The 26,653-nt window shown below is 37.0% G+C and overlaps 1 protein-coding gene across 2 annotated transcripts in view; it reads left to right on the top strand.

Moving 5' to 3' along the window:
• Positions 1 to 26,653, top strand: part of LOC121314172 (RNA-binding Raly-like protein) — a 160,804-nt gene that overhangs the window by 44,615 nt on the left and 89,536 nt on the right. For both annotated transcript variants that reach the window (XM_041247174.1, XM_041247175.1), the window contains exon 2: positions 23,519 to 23,792. In XM_041247174.1, the coding sequence (XP_041103108.1) occupies positions 23,537 to 23,792 (256 nt within the window). In that variant the 5' untranslated portion in view covers positions 23,519 to 23,536. The remainder of the gene's footprint in view (positions 1 to 23,518; positions 23,793 to 26,653) is intronic.

Below are 26,653 nucleotides of genomic sequence, written 5' to 3'. Positions count from 1 at the left end.
ACAATGGGCTGATGCACTCAATCTAGCAGCCCAGAGGAGGCCAGGAAATGATTGAGTTCCTCTAGGCTGCACAGAGCTAAATACAGAATGACAAGTAATGGTAGCAGTATCATTATGTCTGATTGCTAATTACCTTCTCTGACTGATTCAGCTACGTCTGCTTCTAGATAATTAGTCTAGTAATATACGGTTGCATCACAAACCACTGTTTTCCTTACAAAAAAAAAAAAAACATAATTGCAAATAATAATTTTCATTACTGCTATTTTAGTTAATACTATAGTTACCAATTTCTGTGTTTATTACACTATATACGGCTTATGAAAATTTTCTATAGCATTCTATAGAAAAAAACTATAGAATGTTTGGAGCTGTATGCTGTATGGAGCAACTCTATAGAGAATCTCTATAGACTTCTAGAAAAAAATCTCCATAGAGAGATGCTTCTATGGAGCAGCTCCATAGGATTCTGTAAAGAATAACTCTTTAGAATTTCTATGGAGAATTAGCTCAATAGAGAATCTCTGTAGAATTCTATAGAAAAAAAAATCTTCAAAGAGAGCTGGTTCTATGGAAGATCTCCACAGGATTCTGTAGAAAAAATAACTTTTTTATGGAGAATTAGCTCAATGGAGCAGCTCTATAGGTTTCTATACTCCATAGATAAATTAATGATACCTTGATTCATGTTCAGGGTGTCAGTACTGCAACTGTACATGTATATATGTGTGTTGATACTTGAGATCAAACCTTCTGAAAAGACTGATAAAGGATCATTCTGAGTGTAAAAGACATGAGACAATACCCAGATCAGGGTGAAAGGAGATTTTCACTCTTATGCACATTAAAACCCAGTAACATGGCAATGTGTGATGCAGTGATGAAGTGAATGATGTAATAGTGGCAGTGATTTCTCCAGAAAGTCTTTTTAGAAATCAAAACATACATGTACTGTAGTTCATATTTAGAGGATGCCACCTTTATTTAATTTATGTTATGGAACTGTTTCAAACTACTATTTGAAACACCAAAAGATAATAATCTACCCCTATGACTAAAACCATTCTTAATTTGCAAAAAAAAAAAAAAAAAAAAAAAACGAGTTAAATAAAAATAATCTGATTTAAATCAAATAAATCCGATTTAAAAAATAAAAATACAAATAATCGCCCACATTGCATAGCGGTAATACCAGTGATTCAATAAGGGAAAAATATGGTTTTTTTTCTTCTGTAAATTGTATTTATTATTATTAGTTGCAATACAAAAACTTTAATTTGAAAATCATTAAAGATAACAAAAAGTAAAATAAATAAATACTTAAAAAAAACAACAACATTATTTCATCTCCATGTAACTAAATAGTCCAGCAGATCTGTAATTAAAATGTGCACTTACAACAATAACAGTGAACAGACAAGTCACATGTAAAAGAAAGAAAATAAACTGGACACATCTTTTACAATTAATCAATTCATTAATTAATGTTCTACCAGAATTTCAGGGTTGGGGAAGAAAGCAGACAACTAATTCCATGCAAGTTTTCTTTCATTTGTGGCATTGTTGCACCTCTCCAGGACGCCTTTCTCAAGGAGAACACCACTCACGACTGTAACCTGCAATAAATTACACTAGAAGAGTAAAAATAAATTAATTAACCTTGAACCGAGTAGAAAGTAAGCTAAGACTTAGTGACAGCACTAGATTTCATGTCAGTATAAATCTAAATACCGTATTACTTCAATTTGGCACCTTCCTCGAATTAAAGACGCCCTTGTATTGAAGCCACAGTCGTATATTAGCTTTACAATAGAGGCCGCCCTCGAATAAACTCTGCTATCAATGAAGAAACATTAAGGTGTTTTAATTAACAAATAAACGCGCAACGCTGAATATGTACATGTAATGCCCCCGACAGGAGCCTCAGTCTAGCAAGTAAATTACAAAGTAATGTACACACACATAGTCAGCACATTTTATTTTATGGTAGTACAGTTCTGAAAGAAAACGCAAGATAAACTACCTACAGAACAGCAGTCCTTCTGAAGTTCTTATAGGTGGTTTTGTTGTTTTGTTTTTAGTTCAATTGTAATTCCCGTACAAATAAAAACAATGTGCTTACTATGAGAATATTTAGTTTCGGTTTCTCTTGCAGAGAAATTACAAAAAAGCAAGTTACAGTGAGAGAAAAAAAAACGAGTGTGCAAACATTTGTACATGGCTTTAAGCATGGAATTTCAAACCCTTGTGCAGTAGATGTAAAAGATTTCGTCAAATTTACCATGAAAACGAATGACTGTGCCTTAGCTTTTTTTTTTAAATTTTCCATCGCCGATTTCCTCAAAGGAAACGAGTGCAAACATTCTCTCGTCCATACAGGTTTTCATCATCGTCGTCTTCTTCTTTTTTTTTTTTTTTTTTTAAAGAAATGCAAATCAATACTAATACTTAACAAAAACGGACAAACTAAAACGATTGCCCGGTAGAAGACACGTTTAGATTATTTTTAGTTATTATTGTCTGTCTCTGTATATGCCTACCCTAAAATTATCAACTGTAACCAGTGTAACATTAGCTTAAATCGAAATAACTTTGTATATCCCTTACTATGCTGCAGATAAATTGCTAGCTTATTGTTTTAGACCGCCACTGTCACTTTCAAACAAAGGTGCTTCCGACAGACTTCAGCAGTGTACTAAACTTGAAAAATAACGATAATAACAATAATAAGACAACAAATTATGAATATATGTAAAAAAGAAAATGAACTAGTGACATGTGGCAGACCGGCATCTAAACAATTGGTTTGTGATTTTCTTCTCATAGCCTATGTTATTTTTAAAACATAGAAATGCACAGAAAATAAATGATATTATAATTATATTTTATAATAACATTATATTTATAGTTGGAATTATGCATATGTAATGATATTAGAGATGAGATAAATAACTGTGCCCCCCTAACACCTCAGTGTCTTGCAGGGATTTAGCTTTGCAAACCAATGAAATCATATTCCTTGCTTTTTTCATTAATATTTAATCAAACTGCAATCTATAAAAAAAGTCTATGATATTCTTGCCATTCTTTACTGTAATAACCCGAGATCCAAGATGCAAGAGTATAACTTTAATCACAGTGTCTTTATTAGAACAATCTCTGTTGAAACCTACACATTAGTGTTTTCTAAGGACTTCCTCGACCCCCCGGTATCCTAGGTAGAGGGTAAGTATGTAGGGTGCTACTGACCTCTAGTGGCATAACTTGAACTGCATTATATACATAAACATTCACATTACTACATTATACCCCCCTTAAGATTTCAGCTTCTCTAAAATTTGGAAACAGTTTAAACACAGTTATAAACAAAATGTAACGCTAATACACTAGATGTCTCCGAACTATTGCTGTAACAACAACTACACAAAATAGTCCATCCTTAACTGTACATAAACATTTAATTTCAAACTTTTTTTAAAAAAAATTTACAAGTCAAAGTCCTTCAGGTAACCAGGCTTTTTGACAGTTCTTTGGGAACGATGCATAGCTTGTGCCATGCTTTGATTGTCCCTGCCCACCTTTGGGGAACTCCCAGTTTGTTCCTCTGGTTTCAAAGCAAGCTGCTCTGAGACAGTGTCTGCATTGTTTGGAACAAGTTCCTCTGGCATGGTTACTCTAGCTGGTGGTTGTAGAACCTCTGCAGGTGTGTCCTGCACAATATCCTCTGACCCAATGCTGTTGTCTTGTTGTCTAGGCAGGATCTGATCTATGTGTCTGCGTAATATCCTGCCATCTCCCAGCATTACCTTGAAAGATACAGGTCCAGTCACTGTTGCAATGACTCCTGGTATCCACTTGGGACCGTAACTGAAGTTTCTTGTCATCACAGAGTTTCCGTCTCCAAAACTCCTCCCCTTTGTGTGCTTGTCATGGTGTTCCTTTTGTTTATCCTGCTTAAGTTCCACTTTTCTCTTTAAATCGGGATGCACTAAATCAAGGGTAGACCGAAGTTTCCTCCCTAGTAACATCTCTGCTGGGGAGAGTCCTGTGGTAGTTTGAGGTGTTAACCTATAGCTGAATAGTACCCTTGACACTTTAGTTGACATACTTCCTTCTCCCGCTTTCTTCATCATCGTCTTGAATATTTGAACGGCTCGTTCTGCGAGACCGTTGGAAGACGCATGAAACGGGGTTGAGGTAACATGGACAATGCCATTTTTGTTCATGAATTCCTTGAACTCTGAGCTGACAAAACAGGTGCCGTTACCAGAAACTACCATTTCTGGTAATCCCTGATTGCTAAAACTTTGTCGCAAACAGTCAATTGTAACAGCTGATGTTGCTGAAGTTACCGGGTAAACATCCATCCATTTGGAATGAGCATCTATGAGTATCAAAAACATCTGCCCCATAAATGGTCCTGCATAATCTATGTGTAATCGCTTCCAGGGTCTGTCTGGCCACTCCCAGGGATGTAGCGGGGCTGTTGCTGGTGCTTTCCGGTTTTCCTGACACTTGCTACATGCCTTTACCTGTGTCTCTATCTCCTCATCTAGTTTGGGCCACCAGAAATAACTTCTGGCCAGAGCCTTCATGCGCGAAACCCCTGGATGGCACTGATGCAGCTATTCCAACACAGCCTGTCGTCCTCGCTGTGGGATGATGACACGTGCCCCCCACAAGACACAACCATCTTGCACACTCAATTCTGTCTTCCTAGCAGAGTAAGGTGTAAAATCTGTTCCTTCTCCCTGCTGTGGCCACCCCCTTAAAACATACTCTCTCACTCTAGACAGTATGGAATCTTTCCCTGTCCACACTCTCACCTCCTCTGCGGTCACCATCGCTATGTCTTCCATCATCAGCACCCTGTCTTCCAGACCTGTGGATTGGGAAGTGTCCGGCAGTGGCACACGACTCAAGGCGTCTGCGTTGCCGTGGTCCTTACCCGCCTTGTAGACTATCACGTACTCATACGCCCGCAGTGTCACAGCCCACCTCTGGATCCTCGGTGACACCATCTGTGGAACAGCCTTCGTTTCGTTGAAGAGTGAAAGAAGCGGTTTATGATCTGTGCATATGGTGAACTTTCTACCATAGAGATACTTGTGAAACCGTTGCACCCCGAAAATCACAGCCAGTCCCTCTTTATCAAGCTGAGAGTAGTTTCGTTCAGCTGATGTGAGTGTTCTTGACATAAAACCTATGGGTCTCTCCCACCCATCTGGCATGAGGTGTGAAAGTACTGTGCCTATCCCGTAGGGGGAGGCGTCACAGGACAGAATCAGCTCTTTCTCACTGTCGTAATGCACAAGTATATCTGTGGATTGCATGAGCTTTTTAGATTTCTCAGAAGCAGCCTCCTGCTCTTTTTTCCATTGCCATTTTGTGTCTTTTCTCAACAATTTGTGCAGTGGAGCCAACAGTGTTGACAGGTTAGGTAAAAACCTGTTGTAATAGTTCAACAGTCCTAAGTAAGCCTTAAGCTCTGTTATGTTGGTAGGTGCAGGTGCATTTTGGATAGCTTGTACCTTGTTCTTAAGTGGGTGTAGTCCTGTAGCATCCACTTTGTGACCCAGAAACTCAGCCTCACTTCCCAGAAAGGTACACTTCCTTCTCTTTAGCCGTAGGCCTGCCTCCTCCACTCTCTGAAGTACCTCGCTTAGCATCTGCAGGTGCTCCTGATCATTCTTGCCCGTCACCATGATGTCGTCCAGGTAAATGGCTACATGGGGAATTCCCTGCAGCAAACCCTCCATAATTCTCTGAAAGATAGCTGGACTGGATGAAACCCCGAATGGAAGACGGTTTACAGTAAATAACCCTTTGTGTGTGTTTATAGTTACATACTTTTTTGATTCCTCATCCAATATTACCTGTTGATAGGCATGACTCATGTCCAATTTGCTGAATTTTGCCCCTCCTGAGAGCTTTGCAAAAAGATCTTCAATTCTGGGAATGGGATACTGTTCCAGTTTGGACACCCGATTTACAGTAAGTTTGTAATCTCCGCAAATCCTCACAGAGTTATCAGGCTTTAGCACTGGGACTATGGGAGCTGCCCACTCAGAGAATTTCACTGGTTCAATTATTTTGTCTCTCAAGAGGCGGTCCAGCTCAGCCTCCACCTTCGGTTTCATAGCATAAGGCACAGGTCTTGGCTTAAAGAACCTTGGTGTTGCCTCTTTGTCAACATATATTTTAGCCGGTGGGCCTCGCAATGTCCCCAATTCCTCTTTGAATACATTCTCATGTTTCTTCAACACATCCTGGAGTGTTGTTTTGTCTCTACCTATCTGGTTTACAGTGCCCCAGTTTAATTCCAACTCCTTAATCCAACCGCGGCCCAGTAGGTTTGGTCCTTTGCCAGACACTACTACTACTGGCAGCTGTTTAACAGTCTCTGTACTGTACAGTTAAGTTTGCAGTACCCAATGTTTTCACTCTATCGCCTGTATAGGTTCTGAGATGCAGGGAACATGTCTTTAGCTCAGGTACTTTTGCCCCATTCCTTAGTTTGGAGTACTCTGTTTCATTCATAATTGTAACACTGGACCCCGTGTCAACCTCAAATTGCACATCCAACTTGTTCACTTTTAACTGTAATGTGATAGGCGCTACCTTGGGAATGCTTGTCTCTGTTACGTTATTCATAATGAACACGTCTTCACCGTCACTTGCATCTGTTTCAGGATTTTCGCTAATGTGATGAGCCCCGTGTTTTTTTTCCACTTTTCCTTGCTTTTGTTTTCCTCCCCCTCTAGGTTTGGTTTTCTCCACAGGTGAGTTCACCCTGCACGCTTTCCTGATGTGCCCCTTTTTTCCGCATCTGTAACACATTTCCTTAAGAAAACGACAGTCATTCGCCATGTGCTCACCACCGCATCTATAACATGCCCTCATAGTTCCGCCAGTTCGTGGTTCCCTCCACGTTTTTAGCTTTTGCACTGTAGCCTGGCTAGCATGTTTCCAGTTAGCACCATTGCTTCCTTTGCTTTGCCATTGTAAATCCTGAATGTCTTTGTTCGCTGTCTCCAATGCCTGAGCAAGTTTCAGTGCTTTTTCAAATGTTAACTCGGTTTCTGCTAACAGCCTGCGTTGAATACGATCATCGTCTATACCACAGATTAGCCTGTCCCGTAACATTTCCTTTAGCCTGTCTCCATAGTTGCAATGTTGAACCAGTTCTCTTAGCACTGCCACATATTCAGTCACACTCTCATTTGCGTGTTTGTTTCTCGAGTCAAATTTAAAGCGTTGAACTATTTCGCTGGGCTTTGGGTTGTAGTGCATTTTCAATAGTTCAACTAAATCGTCAAACGATTTGTCCCCTGGCTTATCTGGGCTTAACAAATTTCTCATCAGACTATATGTTTGGCTTCCTACAGAACTTAAGAGAATCGCCCTCTTTTTATTGCCGTTGTCAATCTCATTTGCTTCAAAAAAATGCGACAGCACTTCGCAATATTCCTCCCATGTCTATAGCTGACTATCAAACGGCGCGGTTGTTCCTACCGTGGCAGCCATGTTCCGTTGTCTGTGACCGCTCCCGCTAACGTTAGCAGGTTTGGCCAAAGCTATGCAGCTACACTTGTCTTTTCTTTCGTTGTCTCCGTTTTCAACAACCTAAGACAAGTTGTCCAATTTCCTCGTCGCCATATGTAATAACCCGAGATCCAAGATGCAAGAGTATAACTTTAATCACAGTGTCTTGTATGTAGTATGTAGGGTGCTATTGACCTCTAGTGGCATAACTTGAACTGCATTATATACATAAACATTATACACACATGTTATATTTTGGGATTTTGTTTTTCGATTTTTATTAATTTCATTTTTCAGTGCCTATTTTTAGCTATTTTCAAGTTTTATGTCAATCGTTTTTTTCGGGGCTTTCGCTTTTTATATACTATGAAATTATTGTTTTCGGTTAATAAATCCTTATGGTCATAAATTCCATGCGTGTGTAAATGCTCTCTCTCAAACTGTAATATAGCCTTAAATCTCGTCAGCTAGAACAATCCTTTGTTTTCCAGTGTTTATTGGATATACACCAATTTCATTTTTCTTCTATCAGGGTTGTTTTATTCTTTTTTATCAGTTAAAAGCGAAAATTAGAAGCCCTAGTTATACTGAAAAAATTTATTCTTGTTTGCTGTATGTTCATATTTTTAAAAATCCCAGTAAAATACAACTATATGAACATCTTCATTAGTGAAACAAACCAGCACCATTTTTATCTTTCTCAATACAAGCACAGTACAGAACATAAATGTATTCAAAATACAGACATGGCATTCAGCCAAACAACGAGGAGAACTCCCAGACAATGAGGTTCAGACAAATAACAGATAAGGAAACCTTTTTTAAAGAGCAGTTATATTTGTGTTGAAGGGGAAAGCAAGATAACATTTGCGGATACAATTAAAATGGACAGAAACAATTTGTTATCATTCCTGTCGATGACATGCCTCTTCTTGTATTTCTAAATGATTTGTTTGTATTAAGCATCCCAGTGAGAAGACCTTATATGAAATTGAAAATCTGCTAATGCATCTACTGCCGTTAGTATCCAGTAAACCAGGGGTTTTAAACTGGGGGTACTTCTAAGGGTCATAGGGGGTAAGCAGGAAGACTCAATGCAAACCCAAATGCAAAAATAAAATGAATTTTATTATAGTAATATAGTAATATACTATATTTATAGTAAATATTGCATGGTACAACACTATATGCATAGTACAGCAATATTATACCCCTAATATTACATGGTTTCTTCCATGGCTTTCATCAAAACCTCTCCTTTTATGTTTTAACTAAATACATGTACTGTCAAATTTAATGAATCCATTTTTTATATTAGGAAATAGGAAATCTAATCGCATTCTTGGCAGCTTTAATGTCTATAAGACTAGCAGCTAATCGACTGGCATCCTATACCAGAAAATGGATATCAGCATGAGATCAATACTCTAAAGGGCAACCCTGACAGTTCTGTTCCTTTCAGCATCGTCAGCGTCGTGTGTTTAAAAAGGAACAGTGCTGTGGCCACTTTTTCTGTTCAAACCTGGCAGGCATTTATTTTCTAAACTCTCAGGCAAAAGGTTTTCAACAGCTATTAAGCCAATGGCTTCATCCGTTTACAATGTAGGTAAAATGTCAAGGTCCTTGAGGCAATGTGTCTATGGCTGCTTTTAACATTTCTGGCTTTGGTTTGAACAAATGCTTTACCCATTTTGTTCTTCAGCCCTGCTTGTGGCCGGCAGCTTTCTCTGACTGTTTCACTGCGGACAATTTATAGCTGTCATTTTTATATGACGAAAATGTTAATTTCACAATTAAAGCTGTTACTGCATATTAAGAGAATCTTGTTTTTATGGTACATATTTGATTTCAAAAGTTTCTAATAAATATTCTGTTTTATTATTTTTTTGTTTAGAATAACAATGATATCAATACCTAACCTTTAAAGTGTTTAAGAATTTTTATGTCTGTAAGAGAGACCTGCATGGGTTGTCACTGAATAATAAAGTCAAACACAGAGCACTGTATGTTGACACAACGCACAGGGGCACAGATTTAATTAAACAACACAGGTGCTGCTACTTGGGTACCAGCAATGGTAGCTGTAGTTTCAGATTTAATAAAGGAAACAAAACAAAACAGTGCTAAAAATAAAAGTTAGCCTCACATGGTGCGCACCACACCCACTAAAAGAGACACCCCGCTCCTGTAACCTACTAAATGAACTAACCCTCACTATACCGGTTTGGGATCAAAACCCTGCAACTAACCTACAGCAAGGGTGTCGTTTTCTTCTGGAGCGGACACTGTCCTCGATGTAAACAAACCAAGTTTTAGCTCAGTGCCCATCTGTGTAGCCATGGCAGTGCAATCACCTTGAGCTGTGGTGCAGACACTTTTGGAGCTGCTTGCAGGATCCCCAAGCACACCCCCTAGCCAATCAGAACCTCCCGATCAGCTCAGTGCCGGGCGAGCCTTCCTACTCAATTGGTTGCCTAGCAATGCATCTCCTGTTACGTGTCCCAGCAACAGAGTCCTCCCTGTCACAATATCATAGAAAAAATAGGGTAATCATTCTTTTCGCTTTGTTGTATTATCTATCTATCCAAAAGTAATGACATCTGATTAGGCGTTAGTAATATGCTAATTAGGAATAATTCACATTCTAACTTCCTTCACTCCAGAAAACTGTTACTACTTCTTTGGTAAAACAACACTACTCAGAGGGTCCCTGGGTAGCTCATTTAGTAAAAGCACAGCCGCGTGCTTTTAAAAAAAAAACAAACAAAAAACAATACTCAGCCAATAAGCCTTGTGGTGCCCTGTCACATTCTAAAATCAACCAAGAAGAACTATGTTATTAATCTTAATACCGAGGCAACATCTGGTGAAATAAGGAGCACATCATTCTGAGGCCAATTCTTTTTTCAAGATCTGTGATCAGCTTAATACTCTTGAGCCTACAGACACACACTGAAGTTTAAGACTGATAACAGTAATTAGTCAATTAAGACTCTTCCACATGTTTTTATAGCTGCAATTTTTCAAGTTCTAAAAGTACACAATTACTGCAATCATTGTTTTACCTGTAGGCTGTTATAATACCAAAAAAAAAAATGTATTTATTTTCTGGTACTGCTGAGTTACAAAATAGAAAGGAAGAAAACTATATAGTAATATAACTACAGAAGAGGAGATTATGCTAAGAAATAATTCAATAAGAAATAACCAACCCCACTCATAAAAAAGTCTCGATCTGTGCATTGTATTTAACAGTAGTACTGCCATACCTGTCAAGATCCCATGACACTTGGCCATGGATTTTTTTAAAGGATTGTTAAGTGAGCAATCAAAGTGGCGTGGAAAGAAGATGCGGGAGGGTGTTAACACCATAATCTTTAAGTCAACACTAAATAACCAGTATGTTGTATTTTAGTTTAGTTTTTGAGCATCTGCTATATTTTAAATACTTCACTCCCTACAGAAGAGGTCTGATTTTTAAAAAAAAATATACAGATGTTCAGAAATTAAACTAAAATACAACATAATAATCATTTAGTGTATCCTTAGAGATGATGGTAAAAGTATATTTCATGGGACACAACAAAAAACACCGGAGACCATGACAATATGGTCATTGCATCATTTATTTTAACCCTCACTGTAAAAGTGGCAAAGAAAAGGCTGTTTAGTTGGCAACCTATCTGTGCTTCTAGTTGTACTCCCAAGAGGCAGTCTTGCAGTCCCTTAAGACTTTGTCACTGATGGTGGAATTATGACTGCAGCTGTCACTGTTCAGCAGGCTTTGAATGGTGTCCTTTCCCAAGTCAGCCCTGGATTCTGTGTCAGTTTTCCGAACCATAGAGAATGTTCTCTCACTGCTGGCATTTGAATGTGGAATGACAAGCAGAGCCTTTATAAGTCTAAACAGAGTAGGGAATCTTATCTGAAATCCGCTTGTCATGTGTGCAATCTTTCCCCAGTACTTGTCCGGCTTCTCTTCAGCTGTGAGATCGTCAGGCTCTGTGAATTTGTAATTAGTGAACTCTCAGGGTGTCTAGTTCACGTTCTTCCACAATGTGATTGAACTGCATGGCCAAATGTATCACTACAAAAAGAGAAAGGCTATAACTATTAAAATGTTTAATAACATTTAAATTTAGTAGACATGTATGCATTTTCCCTCATCAATTCTGTATAATTGTTATGCTTAAAGCCAAAAACTAATGCTCTTGTCCAAAAAAAACTTGAGACAGTAATATTTTATGCAAACATAAGGGTACTTGTGTTAAATATCTCCACATATGTGAATATCTCATGCATGTCCGTTCTTTAGTGTTACTAAATATTTGAATTCTATACCCACACAGCGTTTTAGCTGCAGAATCATAAAAATGAATAAGCTATAAGCACTTTCTTCTGCAACCGCCAGACCCTCAGTTTATGCAGCATATTGAAGTCAGTACAATATAGCTGACAATTTAGTCTGGGCTTTGCAAAAAATCAAAGTCATTATGAAAGAACATATTATGTACTCATGTCAGGTGCTGAAACACTAATGAAAGTCATTCTACACATCATCATCATCATATTATTATTATTATTATTATTATTATTATTATTATTATTTATTTATTTATTTATTTATTTTTATTTTAATTTATTTATGTATTTATTTATTTTATTAGCAGTTGTCACAAAATACACAATATTTCACAATACAGTGTGATATAGCTACACTACTTTTTCTCGTCTGCCTGTCCTCTGAATTAGCTCTGCAAGTTTGTAACTGTCCTTTGTAATTCAATCTTGAGAACGTTACAAACCCAAGTGTTGTGATCAGTCACCTCTTGATCATGTATGCTAATTCTTTTGTATTAGGTGTAGGGCTGGCGACAGGCTGGCTGGTGTTAGCGTTTATTAGACTCTGCTGTGGGCACTCCAATTCAGTGATGCATTCTGGGCAGAGGTCAGATCCAGATCCGGTACTGGAGAAACAGCTGCTGTCCCTGTGGCACCACCAGCACCAAGGACAAGTACACCTGCTGCATCAGCTTCTCCAAGCGTAATACAGGAGACAGGCAAAGACGGGACAGTTTGAAAAATTATACATCCCAGTGATGGGGAAAACACACATCAGAAAATGTTTTGTCTGAAGCTTCAGGCCCAACTCTGCATGCAAAATGAAACATAGATACCCACTCAGTGCATTTCTGTTGTTGATCTCTATAGAACTGCTGCTTTAAATTCAGCAAATTCAGTACCATGGCAGAGGCACAGCAGGTACTGAATGTTGACCCCTGGGAACTGTCTGGAGGAATTACAAGCTTTCATTGCAATCCAGTATGTGCTTGGCGCATATGTGGGCAAAAGCATTTATGTGGAGAGTTACTGGCATTGCCTGCTATACGCCTGGACTAAACATCAACATGGATGAGCAGCTGTTTCCCACAAAGGCAAGCTGTCCCTGGACACAGTATATGACCAACAAACCAGGCAAGTTTGGCATCAAATTCTGGCTTGCAGCTGACGTGGATTCCAAATACCTTGTAAATGGTTTCCCCTAACTGGGAAAGGACGAAACGTGCCCTGCTGGTGAAAGACTGGCAGACAGTGTTGTGCTGAGGCTGATGGAGCCGTACTTGGGCAAAGGACGAAATGTCTCCACTGACAATTTTTTTACTTTTCTTCATTTTGACAGGGAGTTGAAGAAAAAAAAAAACACCTTGGTAAGAAATGTGAACAAGGCAAGGTGAGACTTACCACCAACAGCTCAAGATGTGCAAGCCCCCCTGACCTCCACCACACTCTTCAGGCAGAACAACTGTGCCACCCTGAGTGTGTACACGTGTAAAAAAATAAAAATCTGCTTATTCTAGGCTCTCTGCACAAATCAGTAACTGTTGCATTTTACAATGCAACAGCTTTTACAAAGCCAGAGACTATTGCATTTTACAATGCAACGAAGTATGGTGTGGATATACTGGGTCAAATGGCATAGCTGTATTCTGTCAAAGGTGTAGTTTGCAGATGGCCTGTTTTTTGTAATGTTTTGGACCTGATAGCCATCAACGTTTTGGTTTTGTACAAGGAGTGCACCGGCAGCACAATCACCCGGGGGACTTCATTTTGAAGCTAGCTCTGGAGCTACGGCAGAAACATTTTTATAAGAGACACTAAAGCCAGCTGGCAAATGCCCCTCAACCTTCAACCAGCGCTGCGCCCACTGGCACATAGAACAAAAGACAATGCCAGGTTGCTAAATACAATAAAAACAGAACTTTTGATGTCTGTGCCCATTGTGAAAAGGCAGTCTGTGGCAAATGCACTGGTACAGTTGAAAAGTATGTTTTCTGTATAGATTGTTCCTAGAAAGCAATGATAGAACTCTGAACAGTCAGACAGAGCCTCTGAACTCTGTTTCACTCAACACGCTTTCACATTGCATAAGTTGTGTTATATTTTAGTTTTATGCTATTTTATTTATGTTTTATAGTTGTATATGTGCATACAGCTGTCTACACCTGTTTACACAGAAGTTTATTGCAGTTTTTTTAAATAAATAAGAAAAAGTTTCAATGTAAATATGGTGTTTCTGCTCTGAAAATGTTATGTATGATGTTCATAAATAAAAATATTAAGTTGTATCCGATTGTTTTTCATTTTTAGATTGAAGCTGCTTTAAAATAGAGCCGCACATTTTCGGGTGTGGCCGTTGCATGTAGGCCGAAATCTCGGCGATTCTAGTGTTAACAGCACTTCTGGATTCTATTCCCGCCCATTCCCAGTGACATCCTCAGAGGAAATCCGAGTATGAGTATTGGTTTCTGAGTACGATTGCAAGTGTGAGTAGTGGGTTCTCTGCACACACCCCAGTCTCATGTTGTGTATACCATTTTTGAGGAGCTTTTAATAAACGTCAATGCAGTTAATTATGTTTGCTGTCGGTTTGGATTTAATGCTGATAAAGTAGCCAACGGAAGCCGACACATTATGCAAACCAGCCAAAAAAGAGACTTGAGCTTTCTTCTTAAGCAGGAAGATTAATGTAAAGGAATGGAGGCTTGCAGAATGAAAGACAATTGGATCTTGTCACAGTAAATGTGTGTTTCTGTCTTTACAGACGTCTAACCTTTTTTCAGGCAATTAAAGGTTCTGATACAACAAGGATGGTATCAGTGAGCTGTGCTTTATTGTGAGTGACTTAAGCAGAATGAAGGATGGCTCTATTCACTTCCTAGCTAATTGGATTACTGCCCAGTGCGCTACAATAACCACAGGATTTAGTAATAGAAGCACATGCTGCATAAAAGGCCCATTTCATAGTGAAATGAGCTGTAGCTAGTTGATAACAACCTTGACAGAGGAAGGTTAGCGCATTGGGGAATTGTATGTTAGAAGTGGGGGCATTGTAGTTATTTCTGTGGTTTCATGCTTGTCACTCTAAAAAAAGGTTATTATTTTGTGAAGCGGCATCAAGAATCCGTGAAAGTACAAAAGTACAGTTTGATATAAGTTGCCATATGTATGCACATTGATATATCATAAAATGCAGTTGTTACTACATTATCTTTTCTTAATAATGTCAATGTAATATCAAACAGTTGACAAATAGGGGCTGTGGTTCAGGTTTAATATCTACTATTCACAGACTGCTTCTTTATGCATTTACATATGGAGAACATTCAACTCACTCTAGGAATCCAGTCTATTATTAAATTATTGAGAGAAATGAAACTGAAGACACAAGCAGTTTTTTTTTTTTTTTACTTGTATGTAGCCATCACATGCAGTACTATAAATGTTTAAATCATTTTGGACTTTCACAGCATAATCTTTTTGACACAACCTTGCTGTTTTTTTTTTTTTCTGTACTCAGTTCTTTGCTTATGAAGATGTATGTAGCCTGCAAGGGAAGCAGTGTTCCTAAAATCATTCACATCTCCTGCATCCCAACACATTTTCATTTGATCTGTCTAAGCTTTTAACTTAAGTTGGTTTGAATGTCATCCTTTTTTAAATTACTTCTGACAATTAGAGACACTGATATTTTTCATATAAACACTTTCACAGCGTCTTTGTTTAAAACACCATGCTATCATTGACCATTTGTACATCCTATTCAAATATTCTTTACTAGTCTGCCAGATCTTTGCACCTGAACACCAGTCAGATCTATTTCCCATGCCTATTTATACTATAGATTGCCTGAGTTCACATTAAGCTTTTGGCCACATAAGCTACACTTCAACCAGTATTATTGTTCCACTACTAAGGATGTTTTCTATAAATGATCACTCTGACTATCCCAAATAGTGGGATGTGCCAAAGTGGCATGATTCTTTTTTGGTTTATGGGACTGTGATTTTTTGTAGGGTCACACTTATTGTAATATCACTAAAATGTAAATGAATAACAATACAATATGAAACCATTAAAGATGGGAACTATTGCACATAATAACACAATATATATTACAGCTTTACAAAAAGAAAATCAAACAAGAGTTCACACGAAAAGTATTTTGAGTTACTGAAATACAAAAAATATGTATTATAATATAGTTTATTAAACTGTATTACAGCTACTAGATTTTAAATTCTGCCTTCATAAAACCCCATCACAGGACATATTATAGTTTGCTCGATAGCCTCAGAAGCCCTTTAAAGGGTACATATTTATAGCAACAATGTAGCAATGGTATATATGCATAGCAACCATTGAAACATATTCATAGCAATGACTAAGCCCATTTTTGCTTTCTGAAGATATGCTTCAACAACTTCTAAATGAAAACTAAAAATGTTGTAATAAAACTTCTCCAAAAACACAGATGTAGAAGCCATGGAGACATGCAAACCTCAAGACCATAAACCAAATGGAGATAAAGCTGCCTTTCAAGGTTTAATAAACTTATTGGTTTGTACTGAATATTTTGGGTAAAGTGGAAGACTATCGCCCCTCTGGTTGATGAACAAGTTAATGAAAAAGATACTTTAAATTAATTTTTTTGTTTGTAATTATAAAAAAAAAAAAAAAAAAAAAACAGATCTGCTAATGGCCTAATTCTTTTGTATCTTTTAAAACAGCCTCCAAACAATGTACACTTACTGTACAGCCTCTGAATACTAACATGAGGCAGCACCACTGTTGCTATACTATGTTTAGATACTGTCAGGAATAGGGTATAAATGATGCAAAAACAACACAAAGATGGACCAACTGTACATGATCAGCAATGCACTGTGACAGAGATTTCAAAAAGCAACACGATCCAACCAATCTCCCACTCCCCAACCAGTTTGCTTTTTGGCAATTTATATGCTGGATTGGATAAAGGAGACCTCGGCCTCCTCTGAAGGGACAAGCAGACAGTCAATCAATGTCTTTTTCTCTGAGGTCTGTTTGTGATTCACAGCAATGGTCTTCTTTCATTCATAAATTATCAATTAACTAACCTGCCTAATTATCCTCTATATTACATTCCGTCCTGGAGTAGATGGCAGTGGGGTTCTTTTTAAAGTGTGTCTCCCTATTTTTTTTGTATTGTATTATTATTCAGCAATTCAGTTTGCTTTTTCAAATATTATTCCTACAAATACAGTTTAATACATTGGCCAATCATCGTGCTTAATAAATAATAAAAACTAAAATAGATAATTGGACCAAAAACAGTACTTGTGCTTTGTGTTCTGTTGTTAACCATGTCCATCTTGGCTAGTTAAAATGCTTGATTAAAATATATTCCAATTCACTTGACTTTTGTTGTTACCAGAAAATGAAATATTACTTGACATAAAGACTGCACGGTACCTTCAAGTTTTCTTACTCATACTGTGCTTAACTTACTGAGCCCACTTACTAAAAACAATGGGCCACATTTATCAATGTCTTACTATTGCTGTAGTCTGCTCTTACTTTTCCTACAGACAATTCAGCAAGAATTACTCCAAAGTTTTGTAACACAGACAGTTGGTGGAACATGTTTTTTTTTTTTTTTATGTAAACCCCTTGATAAACAATACCAAATGTGTCCAAGTATATATTTGGCCAATGATAATCTAGGATTTTTATCAAGATGGACTGGGAACTGAACTACTAGGTAATGATGTCCTTGTGAAGAGCTTGTACAAGTGGAAAGGTAACATATAAACATGCATCCTCTAAAGGTGAGTATACCTTTAATCACTAAATATTACTCAATATTTTAAAAAGCAAACTGAAATTATCCCACCCCTAAATTAAAAGGAAAACCGTCTATGTATTTGTTTTCAATTTCTAGCAGGAAAAAAAGTTATTAGATGTAATTAAGTCAGTACATTTTTATTGATCTGAAATAATCATGAAATAGTGGCATCCTTTAATTCTATTCTTCTAGTTTGTCCCAGATGGATGCTTGATTGACCCATTTTTTTAACATCACTACTACAAGTTTATAGCAGTGTGTGAGTGGCTTCACTTATAAAGTGCCCTTAGAAGTGTGCATGCGTGTGTGTGTGTGTGTGTGTGTGTGTGTGTGTGTGTGTGTGTGTGTGTGTGTGTGTGTTTGTGTTTGTGTGTGTGTGTAACTACAAAGGGAAACTAAATACCAAGTGTAATGCTCTCTAGGGGGATTAAACAATATACCTACCTTGTGTTTATAGCAGTCAGTAAAGTATTGCTGTGTGAAGATTGCGATGGTGAATGGTCACTGAATATTGTAGATCTATCTAAAGAGACCTCTAAATGCTGTAAGTAAAAGTGTGTGTGTTGGGTTTCATCTACAATTCAAGGATTCCCATGGGAAAATATAAAAGATAAGAGACAAAGATATGTTTGATTAATTGTAATAATGAATAAACTATATTTTAAAATGCACTTAGTCTTAAATAATGCAAGCTTGCTGTTAAAATAATCAATAACATAAACAAACTCAAGAGTACTGCCATATATAAGTAGTCGCAGTAGGGACCTGTAGTGGGGAATGTTAGTATGGCACAGTTTACCTGGGAGTTGGTCTCTCCTGATGTATATTGGGCGTATTAAATATTGTGTATTGGATATATGTATAAATTGTGGGGGTCAGTGTACTGATGTTCTCTTTTGGATGTATGTTTAATTGATTTATGGGTCAGAATAAAGGGGGGGGGGGGTATAGATCTTTCTCTTGGGACAGTACCCCTTTAAATGATTAACGTTAAACCAGTTTAGAACAGTTCCAGTCAGGCCAAGCCAGCTTTTAAGACAATCAATTCAAATGGTACGATCCACAGTATCAAATTCAGTACTAAGGTCTAAAAGAAGAGTTAGAGTTGGCAGTTAGTCATTTACCACTCTGACAATGGCGGTCTCTGCACTATGAGCAAATCAAAACCCTGACTGAAACTTTTCAAGGACATTGCTGACATCCAGAAATATGTGGATTTGTTTGACTGCTTCCTTTTCAAGAACCTTAGCTAAGAATGACAAGTTAGAAATGGGTTTAAAATTACTTAAAATAGTACAATCTGTTATATTTTTTTGAGTAGAGGCTTAACCAAAGCTGTTTTTAAGGCAACTGGACCTTTTCCAGTTGACATAGACCTATCATATATAGAAAGAACATCAATACACAAATAACAAAATATAAGTAAGGGATTGATTTGGTATTGGATCTAAGGAACAGGTGGAAGATTTAATCTGCATAATTAAAATATTCAAATCCTTAATCAAAGAAAATGATTCCATAACAGTGCCCATCTGTCTAGTGGGCACAGCCTGAGGAATTTGATCCCTAATAGTAATAATTGTATTTTGAAAATAGTTAAGAAATTCTTCACTTCGTGGGAGAGGCTTCAGTATAAGAAGGTGCAGGAGGTGATGGATTTAATAATCTGTCAATTGTTGAAAAAAACAAAAACACTTGAGTTATTTGTATTAACATCAGTAAGGTTTGCAAAAGAGCAACATTGGCTGTCCTCAGAGCTTTATTCACTTTAAGAGATATTGTTTTCAAATATAGTGAATGTGCAGTTTAGTAGCCCTCTATCTATGTTCTAATTTGCAGCATTCGCTTTTCATTTTGTATCTGGTACTGTTAGCCCATAGTGCAGTTTGCTTAGAAAAGACTGTACAAGTTTTATCTGGGGCCACAATATCAAAAGTATGTTAAAAGGCAGCTATATCTGTCAACTAACTCATCAGTAGATGAGAGTGGGTAGCGGTGAGTGGTGATAGTCTCACTATTTCAGAAAACCTTGTTGCAGTTGAAGAATTTATTATGTGAGTTTTCATAGTAGGCAAGACAGCCTCAAAAAGAATACAAAAATGATCAGAAACAGTAAGATCTACTGTTGATGAATTATGAACCGCTAAACCTTGAGGTATGAATACAACTGTGAAGAGGAACTAAAATGAAATCTACTACCACTGTACACAAAAGAAGATATATAGCACTGCATAAGCACACAGGCTACAAGTACAACAACAATACAAACCTAAAACTCACAAACATATTATAGAAAACATGGCAGAACTTAATATCATATATGTGTTAAGCAATGATCAATTTAATGAAGCTTCATTAAAAGCAGTATTAAATAAAACACATTCTAAAACACACCGTAAGCAAAAGGGACGGGCAAATTACATTATATGTCTGACTACTTGATTCATTTCAGTTATTGATTCAATCCAAGCAATAAGTCAGGGCCTAAGAAGTTATTTCCCCCCAGAATAAAACAATGTAGTTGCACACTAAATGGATATGACTTGTTCTTGAAAGGTCACAATATCTTCCTCTTACAGTGCTTCTAATAACAGTATACATAATAAACCTGTATTTACTGGCAGGCTGCTGATTACAGTGCAATGTTGTTCAGCTCCATTATTATAAATGGCACATAGGTTAAGGTCAAGGTAAGGCTGTTTAAACTACCGCTCTAGAAGTCATAGATGAGTCAAGCCTCTATTATTCACCAACAAGCACAACTGAATCAAATCTGTTGTATGCAATGGGCACAATATACAGTAGAACTGAGACTTTACTTACATAGAGGGGTTATAAATGCCTGTCAAGGCTGCTTTTAAAAAGGACATTCATTTTACATACATGGAAGAACGCATGGTTCACTAAGACTGTCATAGCCTACAACATTTATAGCTTGAGAATGAGCATTAGTATTAATTATGGGATTTGGTAGATACAGTACTGTAATATATTCTTGTGCTCAACCAGCGTGGCTGGAACCAGCTCATTTTAGTTGCCTTTGCCGTTAGTAGTCCATTACCCACAGATAAAGAACAGTTAGCATGTTTATAGTTAGGTCATGTTTATAAGTTGTTTGGGTGAAGTTTAAATGCCTGAACTTTTGCAGCTTTTTTAGTTTCAAACAAACTTACTTTTGTTCACTGTAAGATAAGACAAAAACGGATCAGATGTTTAAGACAATGATTAAGACAAACACTAACATGCTTACATTGGTGAGGTACCATGACAATAATCTCAAGTCACTGTTATATTTTGCTAGCATTGAAATAGGCCCAAGTGCCCTTTTCTTTTAGATTATGGGGTATAACAAGCTATGGATTTTATTTTTATTTTTTTAATCAGCCTGGTGCTGAAATCTAAAACAAATTTGGGGCTTTATACACAATGTTAAAATCCGAATTCATAAGTAATAATAGCTATTTAATTGTATTTTTCCGGTGCCAGCATGACAGGTAGGCTTTCTAAGCGAACACTGTGCAAGGAAATGAGATATTTATGACTTGGTTCAAGCCTGTCAGAAAGAGAGATCTTGTTATGTACAGTGAATGTGACTCCAGTTTAAATTACAGGTTTATTTCCCCTCAGTGTTCGAATGGAAAGCCTGCTAGTCTGTCACGTGCTTGGAACCTGGAAGGTAAGACTGCATGTTTTGTTTTGTTTTAATGTCATAATCAATATTTTGTTTTAGTGTCGTAATCATTTTTTTTTTTTTAACTTCCTCTACTGCTGCACTAATTAGATCATTCACAAGTGCAGTCCTAATTACAGGAAGGTTTTCACATGAGAATAATAAGATTTATTATAGTTACATTTGCTTATTATTTACATATTGCTTCCTGATAAGGGATGACTTTAAATAGATCTATACCAATGAATTATTGATCAACACATCTATTTTCTTGCTCATTTGGCCAAGTATCAGATTCAGGCAAAGCTCTGATAGGAATTATATATATATATATATATATATATATATATATATATATATATATATATATATATATATATATATTTCCCCCCTAGGACAGATCAAATATGCTTTTATTATCTGTATTTATTTATTTTTAATAGGGTTATGTTTATATCATTTTAAAGCACTATGAATTCCACTGGCAGAGCTATATCGAATCAGCTCCAGTTAGGATTGAGGGGAATTGTTCTCTAACCCATTCTGATGGAGGAAGTTACAAAGTGTGCCATTGTGAGTGAGGCTAAGCAATGGGTGTTAGAGTGTTAAATCTGGAAATGGAGCGAGCGGGAGAGGTGGGGAGGGAGATGTTGCTAGAAGGGAAATATGATTTATGATATTTCTAAGATTTACAGATTGGTTTCAAGCTGCAGGTGGAAACGTAGCAATATTAACTATACATGATTAGTTTATGGTACACATTAATTTATTCAGTGACCTTGTCAAAGAGACTTTTGAGCTGATTAAATATTCACTATCAACATTTCTGTCTTGCCTCCTTCCTAAGATTTGGGCTGACCTATTTAGCATTTCTAATAAAAATATATGCCAGTGTATTTTTGTCAGCAAATATCCTCAACTTCAGCTTGAAGTGAAGTTTAAAAAAAAAAAAAAAAAAAAAAAACATTTATGGTGTTCAGCATTCTCTGAACTGAGATGTGCAATATTTCAAAAGGAAATTATCCCTTTGTGAGGATTAGTATTTCAAAGTATGTCAAAGGCTATGTGTATAGGCAATCAAGCAATAAGTATGTGATAGGCAATCAGAGCATTGGGGGGGGGGGGATTTAAAAAAAAAAAAAAAACTTCCACTGTAGCCATGGTCTGACAGTTTGTTAACAAGTAAATTAAATAGATATTTGTCCACATCAATAAATCAAATATCCTTAAAAAAAATACAATATTAGATTGTTTTAGATTAAATTGTAGTTCAATCAAACTCTGATAGTCTAGCTGGACCTGGAACAAATCGCTTCCAAAGGACCCTGATATCTGACAAAGCAATGTTCCCCATGCTGTGGGGAGGATACTGCTAAATACTGCTGTCTAGGAGAAAAAACCTTAGAGATTCTCCACTGTTTAGATGATCAGAAATATAGACAACATTATCTATAGCCTTGACTTTTAAGCATGTTATATGCTGATAATATATATATATATATATATATATATATATATATATATATATATATATATATATATATGTGTGTGTCCACACACACACACATCTATTATATAATATATATATATGCTGAATTAGTTGCGATATGAACACAATACACACACACACATATATATATATACACCAAATTTATCTGTAGAAATGTAAAATGTTCTCTTTTCAATCACCCCCAATTTCATGTGTAATGGTACATACTGATTTGCTTGTGAGGGCATTGAACACGAATATTATACATGTACGATCAAGCTGGTTTCAAGGTAGTGTATTACATTCAAAATAACCCCAAGGAACTAGTAGATATCAGGGTCCTTTGGAAACGATTTGTTCTGTATGTGCTGTGGTCTGTATCTTGTTGCTCTTAAAGGGTCTCCAGTTCTCAACTGGAACCACTTTTTTGTCATTTAATTGATTTATCTTGCTAAATTAACCTGTAGCTTGCATCAGTTGTGTTATTCCTAGCCACATTGATACAAACATATTCTGAAACAGATCCTTAAAAAGAATGCACTGAAGAGGCTAACGTCCATTACATGCATTAGTATCTCGCTATAAGATATTATAAAACTTCAGGGGGAAAAAAAATGTATGTTTTTTTTTTTTTTCTTTTGTTCTGTAGGAAAACAAGTGAAGGACAATGACTGGCAAGACCCAGACCAGCAATGTCACCAACAAGAATGACCCCAGATCCATCAACTCCAGGGTTTTCATTGGAAATCTCAACACAGCGATAGTAAAAAAAGCTGACATTGAAGCTATATTTGCCAAGTATGGGAGAATAGTTGGCTGCTCGGTACACAAAGGATATGCATTTGTTCAGTACATGAGTGAAAGAAATGCACGGGCTGCGGTTGCAGGGGAGAATGCAAGAATCATTGCAGGACAGCCACTCGGTAAGCTACTGTTTTTAATGTGCCTCTTTGGGTTGCTAGACTAATAATGATGAAAGACATTGTCATGCACTTACATAGACTTACATAGATGGGTGTACCATACAAGAATACATAAGGACAGTTTAAATAAACTGCATTTTCAAAGCTCAAAACTGGGGCACATTGTTAAATAAATGCAAAGTGTAATTAAACCAGTTAAACATTCCGTAGGCTATTTAATGGTTTTTTTAAATAGCCATTCTCTCACTCTTAATGTTATCTATTTTTTAAGCAGCTAGCTAATTTCAGTACACTCCCGGGTGTACTAATTAGTTTAACTTGCCATATTGTGTCACATATGTATTGCTATGTATTGTTCTTAACATTGTAACAATATTAGACAAAGATTTGAGAAAACTAGTTATGTTGCCTAAACGTGTTTTTGTCAGTGGCTGTTTTTTTAGAACTGTCATGGCAGTTAATTGTCTCTTTTGTGAGAGCTGTGCTGATGAATACAATGAAGTGACAAGTATAAAATGTAATAATAAATTTGGGATGTAGAATAGTCAAATGAAATTCACAAAAACTTGTACAGAAGAGTAAAGCGAATGTGTGTAATGTTAAATGCAGTTTACAACACGTTTAACGTTATTAGGGCTTTATTTGCAAAGCCTAGTGGGTCCATGCACCCTGAAATAAAATCCAATTTGATATCATGTCCTGCAGGAATACCAGGTAACGTAGTCAGACACTGCCAGTCAGAATTAACAAAGGTGTTATTGAAGGTCTGAGGTATTTTAAATACTCTATCGTGATTGGTCAAAACAGATCACATGATGGAGTTGATATTACAGCATATCACCATGGGTTGGCACTTCTTTTCAAAAAGGGGCAAATCACTATTAGAGATCCATACACCACTAGCCTTTAAAAAATATAGACATACTGGAATTTATCACAATAAACATGACTGACAAGATTTATGTAAATGTTGAACTTTTGGGAAACCTAAGTGAAAAGTAGATATTGAATGAATCTGATTCGGATAAATATTCAAATCAGTTCAAAATTCGCAATTCTGTTGCTCTGCTGCTTCTCGCTGAACTACATTGTTTCCCTGTCCCACTCTGAAAATAAACACACACAAAACTTTCAGTTTTTTGAAGATTTGGGTTGCTCTTAAAAGAGACTGTGGTGGTTAAATGGATGTTTTGTTGCCGCTGCCCCCGTCTCTGTCCATTCTCTCTGGTCAGTTGCATCTCAATCAATCAATTTTATTTTAATATAGTGCTTTTCCTGTAGAACATGTCAAAGCGCTGTACATAGCATAAAGTACATCAGCAATTGTTAATAACATTAGATACATTAAAAAAAAAAAAAACTACATTAGAAAGAGCATTAAAAAAAAGCAATTAAAAAAAAAAGTTAATACAAAAGTCATTACATTATATAAATAGATGTGAAACATCCATTATAAGTTATACAATAAAAAACAGTTAATTACAAAAGTCAAGGAAAACATTGTATTTTAAGTGAAGATTTAAATCTATTGCCACCAGTCCCACCCCCTGCACAGCTGTGTGATGTGATACAGAATATTTATAAATGCATCTCGACAATTCCTGCCATACCTTTCTCTCCACATAAACTTGTTCAGGTACGATGGTATCATCTCTTTTGCTGTGCCCTGCATTGTTTTAACACTAGGACGACCATGGTGGTCGTTGACCATTTTCGAAATTTAAATTTAAATTGCAGTGCGTGTATTTAAGATACTGAGCTGTGCATTCCTGACTTTTCCTAAATATATGTATGAATTACCCTGTCAAAGAAAGAATCGCTTAGCTGCAAAAATTAGTGAGATAAAATACTGTCATACGTATTCTGAGCAGGAGCGGTCAAATTGACCGATACATATAAAACATATTATAACAATGAAATGTTGCAGTATTATTTGTATTATATCAGTCGGCACTTTTGCCATGTATTGAGGTTTGATTGTATCAGTCTGCATTCTTCAAGTGAGCAGTCTTCTCACATTTCTATTGTTTCAATGAACCTCCTGATAGCCCATCAATCAGCCTTGACAGCTCATGGTGCCAGGCTGTCTGTAAGCACTCTGGTTATTATTACAAGTCACTCGTTTTTCAAAGAAATTCATTGTTATCCCAATACAAATCAAAAATGGATTACAGAAGAAGCAGGACAGCAATGCAGTGTTTGGAATTACTGCAATTTTTTACCAAACAGCGATTCTGATGCAGCAGAGATGGAAAATGATGAGTCTGGCTCTGAAACAGACAGGCTTTGTGAAGATGAATCTTCCAGCAGCAGTGACACAGAGGGCGCAGGAGATCCCGTGGAACAAGAAGCAATCCTGTGGCAGCCCCTGCAAGGATGCCAGCCACTTCACCTGCATCAGCCCCTGCACCTGATCCAGCCGCTACTTTACCTGAGGCATCCACTTCTCCAGTGGCAGCGTCAGTACCAGCTTACACTTAAGAAGCTGGTAATGACAGGCCTGTAAATCCTGATGTTGAAGCTGCAGGTAGAAGGAGTGAACATAATATTTTGAGGGAAGTTCCAGGGCCCACGGAATATGCAAAATACAACATTGATGAGAGCACATTGGGTGCTTTTCGCCTATGATTGACATGCATACGCTTCACCACATATAACGTTGCACTAAAGCAGAAGCCCACCGACAACTACAAGATGATCCCTCGTCAGTGCCCTTGGAGGAATTAGAAACTTTCATTGCACTGGTATATGGTTACGGTTGATAGAGGCACAAAGACAGTCTGCGGTAAGTGCACTGCATATTTTGAAAAGTGCAGCTTCTGTGTGATTTGTGCCAGCACTTAGACATTGTAAATGATTGT

The sequence above is a fragment of the Polyodon spathula genome, chromosome 4 (genome assembly GCF_017654505.1).
Source record: "Polyodon spathula isolate WHYD16114869_AA chromosome 4, ASM1765450v1, whole genome shotgun sequence".
Classification (NCBI taxonomy): Eukaryota; Metazoa; Chordata; class Actinopteri; order Acipenseriformes; family Polyodontidae; genus Polyodon; species Polyodon spathula.
This window is presented reverse-complemented; position numbering and strand designations above follow the sequence as displayed.